Source organism: Callorhinchus milii, unplaced genomic scaffold (genome assembly GCF_018977255.1).
Source record: "Callorhinchus milii isolate IMCB2004 unplaced genomic scaffold, IMCB_Cmil_1.0 Scaffold2, whole genome shotgun sequence".
Classification (NCBI taxonomy): domain Eukaryota; kingdom Metazoa; phylum Chordata; class Chondrichthyes; order Chimaeriformes; family Callorhinchidae; genus Callorhinchus; species Callorhinchus milii.
This window is the reverse complement of record NW_024704743.1, coordinates 123350482-123367456: the sequence shown is the minus strand read 5'-3', so window position 1 is coordinate 123367456 and position 16975 is coordinate 123350482. Positions and strand designations below refer to the sequence as shown.

The following is a 16975-nucleotide window of genomic DNA, read 5'->3' as shown; positions in this document are numbered from 1 at the left end:
GCACAGACACGATGGGGAGAGAGCGAGCAGGGAATGGGGTTAGAGTAGAGAGCTCCAGTGGGGGAGCGAGCCCCAGCACAGTCACGATGGGGAGAGAGAGAGCAGGGAATGGGGTTAGAGTAGAGAGCTCCAGTGGGGGAGTGAGCCCCAGCACAGTCACGATGGGGAGAGAGAGAGCAGGGAATGGGGTTAGAGTAGAGAGCTCCAGTGGGGGAGCGAGCCCCAGCACAGTCACGATGGGGAAAGAGAGAGCAGGGAATGGGGTTAGAGTAGAGAGCTCCAGTGGGGGAGCGAGTCCCAGCACAGACACGATGGAGAGAGAGAGCAGGGAATGGGGTTAGAGAGCTCCAGTAGTTGATGATGATCATTGCTCTCTGATCCTCTCCACAGATCCCACTCCTCCTGTTCAGCTGGATGGCATCGCAGGCCCCACACCAGCACCAGTGTCCTCAGGGCCATAGCCTGGCTCAGCCCGGCCCAGCCCAGCCCTGTGTGAAGGAGACTTGCCGAACCCAAGCCACCACTCGTGCTCTCAGCTACCTCCCTCTGACACCCACTCACTGATGGCCTTTCCATGTCCTAATGTCTTGGGCTGGGTCAGGCATTCTCAGAAGAAAGATTCCTTGGGCAAAATGACTAGATTTAGAGTGTTTGCCATTTGCCAGGGCTGTCCATGTGGTGACTGGTCTGGCTCTCCTCTGCTCTACCTCTCTGTCTGTCTGTCAGTCTGTCTGTCGCATCTCAGTGTAGATGTCACACATGTTGGATATTACTGGAGTTCACTTAGTAGAGTCTATCTCTTTGCCCTGGTTAGTGTCCAGCCCCACCCCCAACACTGTCCAGCCCCGCCCTCACAAGCCAGCCCCGCCTTCATCACTGTCCAGCTCCACCCCAACACTGTCCAGCCCCGCCCTCACAAGCCAGCCCCACCCTCATCACTGTTCAGCCCCACCCCAACACTGTCCAGCCCCGCCCCCACAAGCCAGCCCCGCCTCAACAGTGTCCAGCATCACCCTCAACAACCACTGTCCAGCGCCACCCTCAAACACAGTCCATCCCTGCCCTCAATAACCCAGCCCCGCCCCCACATGCCAGCCGTACCCCACACATACCACTGGCCAGTCCCGCCCTTACCCTGTGCAGCCCCGCCCTCACCCCATCCGGCCCTGCCGCCCTCACCTCGTCCGGCTCCGCCCATATCAGAGCAGTTGGCACAGGGAGTAGAGACTGTGGTGGTGTTTGTGTCACAAATACAGTCACTACACTTTACAGTGACCTGAAATTGGGGGGGCGGATGGCTGGGAGCTACAGGGCAAGTTCCAGTGGGTTCCTCCCACTCCCCAGGGTAAGCAGCGGCAAGTCACTGGGCAAAGCCGAGTTGGTCCTCAGTACAATGACTGAGATATCAGACTCTGATCCAACCCCACAGTAACTAACCCGTCTGTGCCCATCTCATGGACCTCCATCACCGGTCTGTCACACACTGCAATGGAGGGGTGTAAGCCCTGAGTCCGGCTCACGTGCTGCCACATACACACACACACAGTATGGAGGGGCATTGGGACAGTTGGTTTCCATCACCTGTCGGTCAAAGGGATACAGTCACCATCAGCAGGACTGCGTTAGTGTTCAGTTCAAGGTCAGGCTTTTTCTCTCACCCGCTCCCTGGATTACAGCCGAAAGCGTGTGTTCCCTCCAGACAAGGCCCCCACCCTCTCTCTGACTGAGCTCAAGCAGCAGCCTCCCACCCCTCCATCACTCCTCAAACTTGGACTGACCTCTAGCCATTGGGTCTCAGTGAGTGCGAGTTACACCTGGCTCGTGTTTCAGAGCTTTGTGTCGTGCTCCCACTCTCCCTCCCTCCCTTCGTCGCTCCTGCTGAGCTGGATCAGGAGGAGACAGCAGTGAGCAGCACCATGGCTTGCTGTGAGCGTGACTGTGTGCGTGTGGCTGTGGTTTGTGTTTGGTGGGGGGGGGGGGGCGAGGGGGCTGCACACTCGAGTACAGAGAGGGCTTCCTTTACCAAATGTGGTCAGGTGCTGAATGGCAAGTGGCCGGTTACCCAGTGGGCTGTCAGATCACTCGGTGTGGACCAGGATGGAATTGTGGATTTATAACAGTGAGAGTCGGTCCGTGCTGAGGGTGGGGGGGGGGCAAGGAGCGGGAGGCTGGACCTTGACTTAGTGGTGACTCTGGCCTGTAGTGTGTATGTGTGGGGTGTGGGGGGAGAACGTGTCACTGTTGGCTCTATCTTGGTGGAACTTGACATTTTCAAAATAAAAAGGCGTTTGTTTTCTTTTTACATCAAAGTTGATTCAGTCAGCGAGACAGTGACCTGTTCATCCAGCGCATCGCATTATCCTGACCCTAGTCAACCTGGCTCTGGCTCTGATGCTCGCCTCTCAAGCAGAAAGCTGTGGTTCATGTCTTACAACAACAATTTGCGTTTATGTAGCGCCCATAATCCAGGGTAGCGTCCCAGAGCGACAGTGGCGGAGCACGATGCTGAGTTGGGGGGAAGGGGAGATGACACTGGTCGGAAGAGGAAGGTCTTCAGCCACGACCAGATAATGGGGAAGGAAGGGGCAAGGCGGAGGGATAGAGGAAGAGTTTTCCAGAGTTTCAGGGTGTAGTGCTGAAAGCGTGGCCAGGGTACGAAGGGATTTGAAAACTAGTGCGAGGATCTTGAAATCGACCTGTTTGGTGATAGGGAGCCAGTGGAGCCCGACTCGAACTGTGTGATGGGGATACGGTGTCCTACATCAGGACATGAAGCTCACAGACCAGTGGGACACACACACACAGCTACAGGGGCAGAGATGGTGTGCTTGAGATGAGACTTTAGCTGAGGTGCCCGGCAGCGTCTCACAGTCACAGATTGAGTGACCAATTTTTTTTTAAAAAAATTATTTAGTTTTGAAGGGATTATTATCCCCAGAAAACGATCTGCAATCGACTAACAACTGGGTTCCGACTTACTGTTAGGTAAACAGAGGCTTGTGGAGTAAGGAAACTTACCTAACGTTTTGCGCTGTCTAGGAATCAAACCCGGATCCTCACACTTTCGAGTCGAGCGCTCTAACCACTGAGCTCCAGGGCCTCAAACGTGCCTGGGTCCGTGTATACATATTCTTTGCTGTTTACCCACAAAGGGAGTCCCTGCAGGAGACGCAGGTTATCTGTGACCACATCAGATGTCTAATTGGAGACAAATCTGAAGACATTTGTTTAATTTTCTTCCTATCCCTGGGCTGTGACTCCCTGGACACTGGGCTACTCTCCACTGTCTGTCCAAGTGGCCACTGTTCCTGTTCAAGCCAGGATTCATTTTGGTCAAACGGTGTACACAGGGAAACCCGTCACCGTGATCAGTCAGTGCCTGGCAACAACATGCATTTATTTATATAGCGCCCTTCACATGGGGTAGCGTCCCAGATCGCTTGACACCCTAACACACTGAGACATTCAAACAATGACCCACTGTCACACAGCGATACAGTGCAGAATACATCTCTCCGTGGAATGAAGATACACTCCATACCTGATCAGTGGGGGGAGGGGGTGGATGGGGTGTGAGCTGTTGTTGTTTTGCCTCCTGTACAGACAATATCTGACGGCGGTGATCATTCCCTGGACTGTGGGCCTTGGGCAGGGCCAGAAGGGGTGTGGCGGAGCCACCAGCACAGGTAAAGCACTCTGATTTACAAACTCATTTCATTGCTGTGCTATCACACCTCGTGCTGTGTGTGTGTGTCTTCGAGATGTCTCAAAGCGCTTCATAGAATATACTATAAAGTGAATTGACTGTATATTTTGTGGGTGAAACGCGACAGCCAATTGCGTACAGCAGTGTCCCACAAACAGTTGTGGATTGAGTGACCAGATTATTTTTTGGAGGGATTATTACCCCTGGAAAAGCGATCCACCAAACGACTTAACAACTGGGTCCCTTTACTGCTAGGTAATCTGAGCCGTTTGTGTGAAGTAAGGAAACTTACCCAACATTTCGCCCTGCCCGGGAATTGAACCCAGGTCCTCTTGCTTGTGAGACGAGTGCTCTAACCGCTAAACTACAGATTTCCACCCCCCGAGTCTCCCGCTCTAACAGCCCCGGCTTCAGACATTCAAGCTCTGCCCCCCGCCACCCCCCAACACACACACATACATATACACACACAGGAACACAGATAGACACACAAACACAACACTGCTGTGGTTTGCTGTTCTCTCTAAGCCGGGCTCAGACACAAAGCCTGAGCGTCTCACTCACTGAGTGGCTGTGAGAGTGTGTGGTGTGTGAGCGGCTGATTCATTCATAAGCATTGTCCACACATCAGGGAGGACTGACCCTTACACAGAGAGAAGGGGAGAGAGGGGGAGATTGGGGTGAGAGGGAGATTGGGGGAGAAAGTTTCAAAGCTTCAGGGCGTAGAGGCTGAAAGCGCGGCTACCAATGGTGGAACGGAGGGCATGAGGGACGAGCAGGAAGCCCGAGCCAGCCGAGCGGAGGCCGAGCGGAGGCCGTGGGTTGGGGAGTAAGCGGGTCTGAGAGGTGAATGGACACCAAGTGAACTGAATCTGTTTGGTGATGGGGAGTCAGTGGAGTCTGGTGAGGACTGGAGTGATGGGGCTACAGAGCTTAATGTGGTGACTATGTGGGTGGTGGAGTATTGGATTAACAGTCACTGCACGTCGCAGGAAACAGGAAAACCCTGGGATTGTTTTAAAATGTTTTGACCTGAGAAGGTGATCAGGTGAAAGTGTGTGTGTGAAGTGTGAGTGCACGTCTGCTGTGAGCGTATGTTTGCAAATGTCCTGAGTGTGAGCAGGTGAGTGAGGAACATGTGAGAGTAAATGTGTGAGTGACGAAGTGTGTGTTTGAGACTTGAGTGGGTGTGAGAATGTGAATGAGTGTATGTGAGTGAGTGTGTGCATGAGAGAGTGTGTATGAGAATGTGTATATGAGTGTGTATGAGTGTGTATACGTGAGTACGTGCCATAGCTCAGACAGACAGTGAGGGGCCGCTGTGGTCACACTGTCTGACTGACACTCACACACACACAGAGAGAGAATCTGCAGATTAAACCAATTCCATTTTCTCTCTCACTCTCAGCCTTTTCCCTTTGCAAACAAGTGTCCGGGAGATGGAGTGTGTGTGAGTGAGTGAGTGAGTGAGAGAGGGAGAGAGTGTGAGTGTGAGAGGGAGAGGGTGTGAGAGGCTGAGAGAGAGAGGAGAGAGGAGAGAGAGGAGCAGTGATGGGGAGGGGACCATTGCTGTTGCTGTTGCCGAGCGCTGGGAGTCTGTGTCTCTGTCTGTGTCTCCTGCCTGCACTGCCCTGTCTGCCGGCTGCTGGGCTGGGTGAGTGACCGGGGGGGGGGGGGGGGGGTGTTTATATGGGGGGGGGGGGGGGGGGGGGGTGTTTATGGGGGGGTGTTTATGGGGGGGTGTTTATGGGGGGGTGTATATGGGGGGGTGTTTATGGGGGGGTGTTTATGGGGGGGTGTTTATGGGGGGGGTGTATATGGGGGGGTGTTTATGGGGGGGGCAGAGCCAGACATCAGCTTCTCATTGTCAACCTGAGCTGCGTCTGGTCAGAGCCCCCCACCCCCACTGTGCTGTGTGTGGGGGAGACGGGGGGGGGGGGGTGGGGGGGGGGGGGGGGGGGGGGTGTATGTGTGTGAGGGGTGTAGGGGGGGGGGGTGTGGGTGGGTATGTGTGGGGAGAGGAGGGTGTATGTGTGTGAGGGGGTGTAGGGGGGTGTATGTGTGGGGAGAGGAGGGTGTATGTGTGTGAGGGGGGGGAGGGGGTGTAGGGGGGTGTATGTGTGAGGGGGGTATGTGGGGAGGGACTGAGCAGTTTGTGTAGTAAACCACCGGCTCAGAATCAATCAGATCCTTTACACTTCATTTCAGCCTTTGTCTGTGTCCCTCTGTCTGTGTGTGTGTGTATCAGTGTGTGTATCTCTGTGTGTGTGTGTGTGTGTGTATCTGTGTGTGTGTGTGTGTGTGTGTGTATCTGTGTGTGTGTGTGTGTGTGTATCAGTGTGTGTATCTGTGTGTGTGTGTGTGTGTGTCCGTGTCTCTCTCTACATATATGTGTCTGTACCAACACCACACGGGGTGGATTATAGAGCTTTATAAACCGCCCGTCCAGTTTCTCACAGGATTTTTTTGGTTTATATCCTTAAATCCGATAACACTGAATCCTTTTAAATTACGAGGATTGTCTGTCTACGCGGCGCGTGTGTGTGTGTGTGTGTGTTGCCTGTGTGTGTGTGTGTGTGTTTTGCCTGTGTGTGTGTGTGTGTGTGTTTTGTGTGTGTGTGTGTGGTGTGTGTGTGTGTGTGTGTGTGTGTGTGTGTGTGATCAGTGGGGTGTAAGTGTATGGGTGCATTGTCTGCATGTATGTCGGTGTGTGTGTGTCAGTGTGTGTGTAATGTAATTATCAATGAGATTGTGTATAGGCTGTTGTAGTCTCTCTCTCTGTGTGTGTCTCTGTCTGTGTGTCTCTGTCTCTCTCTGTGTCTGTGTGTCTCTGTCTCTCTGTGTGTCTGTGTGTCTCTGTCTCGGTGTGTCTGTGTGTCTCTGTCTCTCGCTGTGTCTGTGTCTGTGTGTCTCTGTCTCTCGGTGTGTCTCTGTCTCTCTGTGTGTCTCTGTCTCTCGGTGTGTCTGTGTGTCTCTGTCTCGGTGTGTCTGTGTGTCTCTGTCTCTCGGTGTGTCTGTGTGTCTCTGTCTCTCGGTGTGTCTGTGTCTGTGTGTCTCTGTCTCTCGGTGTGTCTCAGGCTGTGCAGATTGTTACAGCCCAGGGTTGATGTGAAGGATTCTCACACAGTGACAGCCCCTCCTCTCCGCGGCACAGACACAGGCAGAGACTCGAACAATAGAGGCTGATGGAGAAGCAGATGTTAGCTGTTGATCTGTGGGAATTTGCGGGTAAATGATGTCCTCGCGGGTTGAGGGGAGGTCGAACTCGGATCATTTTCTGGGGAGTTTCTGCTCCACAAACATTGAACAAGAGAGAGTCTGACCCTCGACCCCGGGCAATGTAATAATAATAATCCTTGCATTTGACACAGCGCCATATCATGTCTTCGAGACACCTCGTATTTCATAGAATATACTGTACAGTGAATTGACTGTATATTTTGTGGGCGAAATGCGGCAGCCAATTGCACACAGCAGTGTCCCACAAACAGTCGTGGATTATGGCCCACAAATTATTATTTATTAAACTTACCCAGTGTTCCACCCTCTCTGTCTGTGAATCTGTCCTACCAACATGTCTGCTCACCCGCACTGCCCGCCCCGCCATTTCTGGGCGGGCCTTCAGCTTCTCTGCCCCCACCCTCTGGAACTCCATCTCACAATAACCTCCACTTCGCCCCCTCCCGCGCCTCCTTCAAAACCCGTCTCAATACCCTCCTCTTCGACCGTGCCTTCGATCACCCTTCTACCCCTCCCCTCCCCGCTCTCCACCCCTCCCGATCCCAACCACCAGCTCAGGTACAGATCCCTGATTGTCCAGCGCCTTGGGACGTCCTCCTGACATGAAAGGCGCTATACAAATGTAATTTGTTTTTGTTGTTGTTGTTGTTGTTGATTCAAACCCAGGTCCTCTCGCTTGCGAGGCGAGTGCTCTAACCACTAAGCTACAGGACTCCACAACTGAAACATGTGGAAGCATGATGATAATTGTATTTACGAGTGCTTAATTGTACTCAGTGCGAGTGTGTAATTGTATTCAGATGTCCATAGGATTGGTGTGAGTGTGAGCGCTATCATTTTCATGAAGGTAGCTCAGTGATTAGAGCACTCGCCTCGCAAGCGAGAGGACCTGGATTTGATTCCCGGGCAGTGTGAAATGTTCGGCAAGTTTCCTTACTCCACACGCTTCTGTTTACCAGTATTAAGTAGGAACCCGGTTGTTAATGAATTGGTGGATTGCTTTTCTGGCTAATAAACGCTTCAAAAAAAAATAATAATTTGGTCACTCAATCCACAACTGTTTGTGGGACGCTGCTGTGTGCAATTGGCTGCCACGTGTTGTCCACAAAATATACAGTCAATTCACTTTACAGTATATTCTGTGAAGCGCTTTGAGACGTCTCGAACACGTGATAAGGCGCTGCATTAAATGCAAGGATTATTATTTTCATGGTAGTTAATGATCGGTTGCCATGTTCAGTGCTGGAGTGAGTGAGTGAATGAGGAGGAAGTTACTGGTATTAGACCTGCGCTCATCTACAACAGAAAATAAAATTAATTGCAAGAAAAATAACGGGGGTAGAGGGGGGGGGAGTAACAGGACTTTGTGAACAGCCTGTGTGTGAACATGGGTGACACACACTCTGCGCAGTGAGTGTGATCAGTGTTACTAATTCTCTCCTATTTTCCCATCCCCTATTGCAGGCGCGGCCTCTCACTACCTGCCTGGCTCCACTCCGCTGTTACCTGTGGCTGGCTCTGGCCCCCCTTCTCGGGACTCAGACCCGCCTGGCGCTGACACCCACCACAGCCTGGCGCGCCTAGACGTCCCACTGCCAGCGAAGGTGGGGGCCTGGGCCCCAGGAGCCAGGGGCCCGAGGGCAGAGGCTGACAACAACCCTGGGATGGAGAGGAGCCGGGCTGCGAAGGACGTTGTGAGGACCAGCAGCGATAATGAGGGCGAGCGAGCAGCAGCAAGAGTGTCTCCCAGGGGCCCTGGCCCCCGCTCCGCTCGGCCCTTGGCATCGCCTGAGGGCAGCGGGGAGTCTCTCAGCCCCTCTCTGATAGTCACCGACACCGACTCACTGGGTCTGGGCTTGCCCGCCGGAGCGAGCACCGAGCTGGTCACACTGGGTGTTGAGGGCAGCACCGACTCCCTGGACCTGGACCTGATGGTGCGCTGGGCAACGGTGCCCACTAGCTCCCCGGAGACCCTCTCCGAGCCAGACCCCTGGGCTAACAGCACAACCGATCTGGACGCCACCCGCCTGCCCGTGACCATCGAACCTGCCCACAGCCTGGCACCGGCCGGAGTCGCGGGCACTGAGCCGGGGGGAGCCAGCCTGACCACAGCCCCCCCTGACCACACACAAGTGACCGGACAGTCAGCGCCAGATGGGGACTTCAGCTTTGATTGGGTGCTGCCAGAGGGCGGTGAGGTGGGGGGAGGTGAGGTGGGGGGCGGTGAGGTGGGGGCGGTGAGGTGGAGGGTGTGGTAGGGGTTGTTGTGCCGGGGGGTGGTGAGGTGGGGGGGTGGGGGTGGGAGCAGTGGAGTGGGGGGGGGTGGTGGGGGTTGGTGAGGTGGGGAGCAGCGGAGTGGGGGGTGGTGTGGTGGGGAGCAGTGTAGTGGGGGGTGGTGTGGTGGGGAGCAGCGGAGTGGGGGGTGGTGTGGTAGGGGGCAGTGGAGTGCCGGGGGCCGTGGGTTCGGAGAGTAGGCAGGCTGGGGGGGGTGGGGCACTGGGAGATGAGGTGACGAGTGATGGGGAGGGCTGTAAACCCGGTTACTTCCTCCACAATAACTCCTGCAAATCGCTGTGTGACATGGTGCCGAGCTACTGCTTCAACGGGGGACAGTGCTTCCTCATGGAGACGCTGGGGCCCATCTGCAGGTCAGTGACCGTGTCTGCCCAGCACGTCACGGGGGGAAAGGGGGGGGGGGGGGGGGGTGCATGCTGAGGAGCTCGGGGGGGTTCCCCATAAACTGATCTGATGTGGAGTCCTGTAGTTTAGTGGTTAGAGCGCTCGCCTCGCAAGCAAGAGGACCTGGGTTCGATTCCCGGGCAGGGCAGAATGTGGGCAGGTTTCCTTACTCCACACACGCTCACACCTCTATCTACCTCACAGTCAGTAGGAACCCGGTTGTTAGTTGTTGGTGGATCGCATTTCTGGGGCTAATAATCCCTTCAAAATTAAAAAAAACTGTTGCCACTCAATCCCCGGCTGTTTGTGGGACAGTACCGTGTCCAATTGGCTGCCGTGTTTCGCCCACAAAGTTCGCAGTCAATTCACTTCCCAGTATATTCTGAGAAGAGCTTTGAGACGTCTTGAAGACCTGATAAGGCGCTGTATGTAATGCAAGGATTAATATTGATGGTACATCCTGTCCTTCCTGGAACCTACTGTTCTTCCTCTCCAAGGGGCTGAAACGAGTCGGTGCTTCCTGGTATCAACCCACAGGGATGTACATTGCGCTCACAGAGTCCATGAGGAACCTCTGGGTCTTGTTTGACTCCCAATCATTTAAACGCCACATCCCTGACCTGACCTGCTCAGCTTTGCCCACCTACGCAATGTCCCCACCTCCGACACTCAGGCCACCGACACCATTATTGATGCCATTATCATGTCCAGACTAGATTAAGCCGACTACCTGCTTGTTGGCCTTCCTGACTCTTTTCCCCCCCCCACAAGCTACAGATCATCTAAAACTCTGTAGCTTGTGTCCTCTCCTGCACCAGGCTGTGTGACCCCATCACCCCCATCCCCGCCCGGCTCCACTGGCTCCCCATCCCTCAGAGGATAGAGTACAAGATTGAGTTGATCTTTCCGTGGTCTTACCCCACCCGACCTCTACGACCGTCTGTAACCTGACCAACCCACCCGTTCCTTCCGCTCAGCGAGCACCGCCCTGCTTCACGGACCCCACCCTCCCCACCACCATCGGCGATCTGGCTTTCAGCCTATTTACCCCCACTCTCTGGAACTACCCCTAACTACAGCACTCAGCCTCGCCCCCTCCTTCCTGGAGTCCGTCCCCATTGCCCCCTCCCTCCCGGAGCTCGTTCTGCCCCCCCCCCCCCCCCCCCCCCCGGCCAGGCTGCCCCTCAACCTCAGCTGCCTCCATATATTTGAGCTCTTCATGGTGGTCAATGCCATCTCCGACCATTTCCTTATCTCCCTCTCCCTTGAGCCTTCCACCATCTCTTTTTACGCACGATATCCTACTAAATAGAGGTGTCACTGCAAATATCAGACGATATAGAGGTATGTCATATGCATTGTTCCTCAGGGCTGTGTCCTTCGTCCTCTCTTTAATATCTACACGCTCAGCAATGTCATCCGCAATCATGGGGTCAACTTCCACATGTATGACACCCAACTCTCCCTCTCTGCCTCCGCCCTCGACTCCAGGACCCACTGCTGTCCTGACAGAATGTCTGTCAGACGTCAAGTCCTGGATCAGAGCGAACTTTCTTCAGTTGAACGTCAACAACAAAATGACATGTGTAAAGCGCCTTTCACGTTGGGAGGACGTCCCGAGGCGCTGCACAGACAGAGTTACCGACCCGAGCTGAGGGTCGGGGTGTGGGTGGGGGAGGGTGGAGGGCAGAGGGGGGGAAGCAGGAGATCGAAAGCGCAGTCGAAGAGGAAGATCCTGAGGTGGGTCTTGAAGGTGGCGAGGGAGGGGGCGAGACGGAGGGACTGCGGGATGGAGTTCCAGAGGGTGGGGGCAGAGTGGCGGAAGTCCCGGCCGCCAATAGAAGGGTGAGCGAGGCGGGGGCCGTGAAGCGGACCTCACCTCAGGTGCCGACAGCATCACCAGATTGCTGTGTGCAAAATTGGCTGCTGTGTTCGCCAACAAAACACACAGTCACTTTCCAGAGAAAAGCTTTGAGGTGTAATGCGGAGCTCGGAGCGGTGTAATGTGGATTGTGTGAGTGCGAGCGCTGGGGAGGGGGTCACTGACCTCCTCACATTGTGCCGCGGATTAATACAGCTTTAATGGTTCCCATGGGAGCCGACAGCTCCACTCTGGCCTCCCGAGAGACGCCGTCCATTCCTGTCTCCTGTGTGTGTGTGTGTGTGTGTGTGTGTGTCAGTGTGTGACACTGTGTGTGTGTGTGTGTCACTATGTGACACTGTGTGTGTGTGTCTGTGTGTGACACTGTGTGTGTGTCACTATGTGACACTGTGTGTGTGTGTCACTATGTGACACTGTGTGTGTGTGTGTGTGTGTGACACTGTGTGTGTGTGTGTGTGTCAGTGTGTGACACTGTGTGTGTGTGTGTGTCACTGTGTGACACTGTGTGTGTGTCAGTGTGTGACACTGTGTGTGTGTGTGTCACTGTGTGACACTGTGTGTGTGTGTGTGACAGTGTGTGTGTGTGTGTGTGTGACACTGTGTGTGTGTGTCAGTGTGTGACACTGTGTGTGTGTGTGTGTCACTATGTGACACTGTGTGTGTGTGTCACTGTGTGACACTGTGTGTGTGTGTGTCACTATGTGACACTGTGTGTGTGTGTCACTATGTGACACTGTGTGTGTGTCAGTGTGTGACACTGTGTGTGTGTCTGTGTATTTGTGTCTGTCCAGCGCCTTGGGATGTCCTCCCGATGTGTGCGTCAGTGTGTGACACTGTGTGTGTGTGTGTCAGTGTGTGACACTGTGTGTGTGTGTGTGTGTGCGACAGTGTGTGACACTGTGTGTGTGTGTGTGTGTGTGTGAGTGTGTGACACTGTGTGTGTGTGTGCGTCAGTGTGTGACACTGTGTGTGTGTGTGTCAGTGTGTGACACTGCGTGTGTGTGTGTGTGTGTCAGTGTGTGACACTGTGTGTGTGTGTGTGTGTGTGTGTGTACTAGTGTAACGCCCAGGCGCCTGTATCTGGCACTAAGGGCTGAGGTGTGAGGCGGTGCTGTGTGTGTATTCAGTGACTCTCTGGCTGTGTGTGTGTGTGTGTGTGCGTGTGCGCAGTGACTCCGTGTCTCCCTGTGCAGGTGTAACGCACAGGCGTACCTGTGGCACAAGGGGCTGAGGTGTGAGGCGGTGCTGACCGAGTTCCAGGTGCTGTGTGTGGCTGTGGGCTCAACGGCGGCTGCGCTGTTGCTGCTGTTTATGCTGACTGTCTGCTTCGCCAAAAAGCTCTACTCCCTCAAAACCGAGAACAGGAAACTGCGCAAGAGGAGGTGAGCATATACACTGCCCCGTATACACTGCCCCGTGTACACTGCCCCCGTATACACTGGCCCCTGTATACACTGCCCCCGTGTACACTGCCCCCCTATACACTGCCCCGTATACACTGCCCCCCGTATACACTGCCCCCCGTGTACACTGCCCCCCTATACACTGCCCCCTGTATACACTGTCCCCCCGTGTACACTGTCCCCCCGTGTACACTGCCCCCCGTGTACACTGCCCCCCCGTGTACACTGCCCCCCCGTGTACACTGCCCCCCGTGTACACTGCCCCCCCGTATACACTGCCCCCCGTATACACTGCCCCCGTATACACTGCCCCCGTATACACTGCCCCCCTATACACTGCCCCCCCTATACACTGCCCCCTCCCCATATACACTGCCCCCTCCCCATATACACTGCCCCCTCCCATATACACTGCCCCCTCCCCATATACACTGCCCCCTCCCATATACACTGCCCCCTCCCCATATACACTGCCCCTCCCCATGTACACTGGCCCCTCCCCATGTACACTGGCCCCTCCCCATGTACACTGGCCCCTCCCCATGTACACTGGCCCCTCCCCATGTACACTGGCCCCTCCCCATGTACACTGGCCCCTCCCCATACACACTGGCCCCTCCCCATACACACTGGCCCCTCCCCATACACACTGGCCCTCCCCATACACACTGGCCCCTCCCATACACACTGGCCCCTCCCCATACACACTGGCCCCTCCCCATACACACTGGCCCTCCCCATACACACTGGCCCCTCCCATACACACTGGCCCCCCCATACACACTGACCCCCCCATACACACTGACCCCCCCATACACACTGACCCCCCCATACACACTGACCCCCGCAAATACACTGACCCCCACCCCCGCCAGACACAGACACACTACCTCCCCCACACACACTAATCTCCCCAGGGGGAGAGGCTGTGCTGATTAATGACACTGTCTCTCTCTCTCTCTGTGTCCCTCTCTGTGTCCCTCTCTGTGTCCCTCTCTGTGTCCCTCTCTGTGTCCCTCTCTCGCTCTCTCACACACAGTAAGTTCAGGCCACAGATGGAGCAGCACAATGACAACTTTTCCTTGTCGACAATCGCAGAGGGTTCGCAGGTCAATGTGAGTCCCAGCACCGCACCCTCCTCACCCCTCTCTCCCCCCAACCCCCCATAACAGCCAGTCACTCCCTATCTGGTCCTCACCAATCCCTCGTCACTCCACATTCAACCCCCCAACACCCCTGTAATCCCAACCACTCTCTATCCACTGCCCATGAACCCACCTGCTCCGGCCGTCTCCCCATTCACTGTTGCTCACCTCCGCAACAACATGGAGTCCTGTAGCTCAGTGGTTAGAGCACTCGCTTTGCAAGTGAGAGACCTGAGTTCAATTCCAGGCAGAGGGCGAAACCTTGGGCAAGTTTCCTTACTCCACACAGAGCCTAATAATAATCCCTCCAAAACCAAAAACAATAATAAATTGGTCATTTTCAATCTACGACTGTTTGTGGGACATTGCTGTGCGCAATTGGCTGCCGCGTTCGCCCACAAATATACAGTCAATTCACTTTACAGTGTGTTCTGTGAAGCGCTTTGGGACGTCCTCCCGACGTGAAAAGCGCTATATCAAATGCAAGGATTATTATTATTATTATTAACATCCCCCGGCTCCGCCACTGCCCCCCTCCTCTGGCCACTGAAACCTTCAAACACGCTTTTATTACATTGAGGCTCGACTACGCCAACTCCTTGCCCGTCGGCCTTCCCAACTCTTCCCTCCACATTCAGACCATTCTGCAGTTGTGTCCTCTCCTGTACCAAGCTCTGTGACCCTATCTCCCCCACCGTCGCCAGGCACCACTGGCTCCCCACAGAGGATAGAGTTCAAAATCCTCCTCCTCGCCTTCACAGCCTTCTATGGCATCTCCATCCCACAGTCCCTTCACCTCACTCCCTCACTGGCCTCCTTCAAGGCAGGTCTCAAGACCTTTCTCTTTTGACTGTGCCTTTGGTCACCCTCTTACCCAACCCTCCCTGCCCTGCACCCTCCCCGATCCCAAACCCCCAGCTCAGGTCCAAATCGCTGACCTTCCAAAGCCTTGGGATGTCCTCCTGACGTGAAAGGTACTGTGTATATATCGTTTGTTGTCGTTGTTCCCAGGAGGAGTCAAACGGACAAACGAAAGGAGCGGAGGCAGTGAAGGCAAAGGGAGATGAGGTGCCGGGCGGACAGAACAACTGGGGGCTGAAGGAGGAGAATAAGGGAGGGGCGAGCGTGGAGGAGCCCGCAGCCCACAACAACTCCCTGTGAGAACCCCCTCTCCCCGCCAACAAACCTGTACAGTAAAGAGAAACATTCACAAACACTTTTTTTCCTGCCTTATCGGCTGTGTTAGCATGCCTCGCTGTGTTTTATATAAAATCTCTGTTACAATCAACACCCAAACACGGTTGATATTCGTTGAACATACAAAAAAGACGAGAGGGACCCCCCCCCCCCACCCCCTTCCCCATTGTGGGGCTAAACGTGCGACGTTTCATAGCCATTCCCACATGATAATACCACATTGAAGCACAGCCTCACCATGTCTCCCTGTGTCGGAGACCGGTGTCGCGCTGGTCCTGGCCAGGCTTCGCTGGCTCCCATTTACGAATGGATCGATTACACGAACTTCGTTTTCTAATCCCTTCGTGCCCTGGCACCCGCCCACCTCTCCGACCTGCTAACCCCCCACTCCCCCACCCACTGCCTCCACTCGGTTGGCTCTGGGCTCCTGTTTGTTTCTCGTGCCCTTCGCTTCACCAGCGATGGCCGTGCCTTCAGCCACTGCGCCCCGAAACTCTGGAACTCTCTCCCTCAATCCCTCCGCCTCGGCCCCCTCCCGCCCCACCTTCAAATCCCGCCTAAAGACCTTCCTATTTGATCGTGCTTACGGTCACCTCCCACCGCCCTCCCCCCTTGGCTCGGTGTCAGACTCCGCCACTGTCAAGCGCTCCGGGACGCGACCCCGCGTGAAGGGCGCTGTATAAATGCAACTCGTGTCTCCGTTTCTCTCTCTCTCGCCCCACATTTCAGCCTGTTTACGGTGTCGCTGTTTACTTAGTTCTGTCCTGAGCCACATGGCTGATGTGACCTCAGTGGCCATTGGAGGGAACAAACCCCAAATCCTGACCGGCCCTGAGTGACGCATCCCCCCCTCCCCGTGCGGCGGTGTGAAGGGGGTGACATTGACGCCCCCGCCCCGGTCGCCAGCAGTCAGTGACGTGTTGCGGTGTGATGGAGTGAGTGAGTGTGTGTGATTACCACTGGATTTTGTACTGAGCCGCACAGGTATTTAATTTTCAGACTTGAAACTCCAGGAAAACAGAGAAACACTGGAAATAAAATCTTTTTAACTTTAATAAAAAGAGTTGTTTCATCTTTACTGCCTCTGTACAGTGGACTTGGGGGGGAGAGCATATGGGGCAGTGTGTAGTGACTGTGTGAGCGTTTACCGCTAATGTGAGTACCTGTGCATTAGGGCTGTGTCAGTGTGTACCTGTGTGTGGAGCCCCGCCCCCTGGCTGTCACTCAGGGGAGGCCCCGCCCCCTGGCTGTCACTCAGGGGAGGCCCCGCCCCCTGGCTGTCACTCAGGGGAGGCCCCGCCCCCTGGCTGTCACTCAGGGGAGGCCCCGCCCCTTGACTGTCACTCAGAGGAGGCCCCGCCCCCTGGCTGTCACTCAGGGGAGGCCCCGCCCCCTGGCTGTCACTCAGAGGAGGCCCCGCCCCCTGGGTGTCACTCAGGGGAGGCCCCGCCCCCTGGCTGTCACTCAGAGGAGGCCCCGCCCCCTGGCTGTCACTCAGGGGGAGGCCCCGCCCCCTGGCTGTCACTCAGAGGAGGTCCCGCCCCCTGGGTGTCACTCAGGGGAGGCCCCGCCCCCTGTCTGTCACTCAGGGGAGGCCCCGCCCCCTGGCTGTCACTCAGAGGAGGCCCCGCCCCCTGGCTGTCACGCAGGGGAGGCCCCGCCCCCTGGCTGTCACTCAAAGGAGGCCCCGCCCCCTGGCTGTCACGCGGGGGCCCCGCCCCTG

At 55.5% G+C, this 16975-nt stretch overlaps 2 protein-coding genes across 2 annotated transcripts in view; both read left to right on the top strand.

Moving 5' to 3' along the window:
* The window catches only part of smarcc1a (SWI/SNF related, matrix associated, actin dependent regulator of chromatin, subfamily c, member 1a), a 52693-nt gene extending 50391 nt beyond the window's left edge, over window positions 1-2302 (top strand). Inside the window, exon 28 of the mRNA XM_042331731.1 lies at window positions 391-2302. Within this exon, the coding sequence (XP_042187665.1) occupies window positions 391-461 (71 nt within the window). The 3' untranslated portion in view covers window positions 462-2302. The remainder of the gene's footprint in view (window positions 1-390) is intronic.
* A 2978-nt stretch (window positions 2303-5280) lies between these two features.
* Window positions 5281-15398, top strand: LOC103172390. The gene is made up of 6 exons (XM_042331710.1): window positions 5281-5360; window positions 8411-9128; window positions 9358-9594; window positions 12701-12889; window positions 13950-14025; window positions 15067-15398. The coding sequence occupies exons 2-6, from the start codon at window positions 8611-8613 to the stop codon at window positions 15214-15216; spliced, it is 1170 nt and encodes a 389-aa protein (XP_042187644.1). The 5' UTR covers window positions 5281-5360; window positions 8411-8610; the 3' UTR covers window positions 15217-15398.
* Window positions 15399-16975: the final 1577 nt, after the last annotated feature.

Coding starts and splice junctions, on each gene's coding strand:
- LOC103172390 (XM_042331710.1), top strand. CDS start 8,611: ATGGAGAGGAGCCGGGCTGCGAAGGACGTTGTGAGGACCAGCAGCGAT. Junction 9,595..12,700: donor ACGCTGGGGCCCATCTGCAG/GTCAGTGACCGT, acceptor CTCCCTGTGCAG/GTGTAACGCACAGGCGTACC. Junction 12,890..13,949: donor AGGAAACTGCGCAAGAGGAG/GTGAGCATATAC, acceptor TCTCACACACAG/TAAGTTCAGGCCACAGATGG.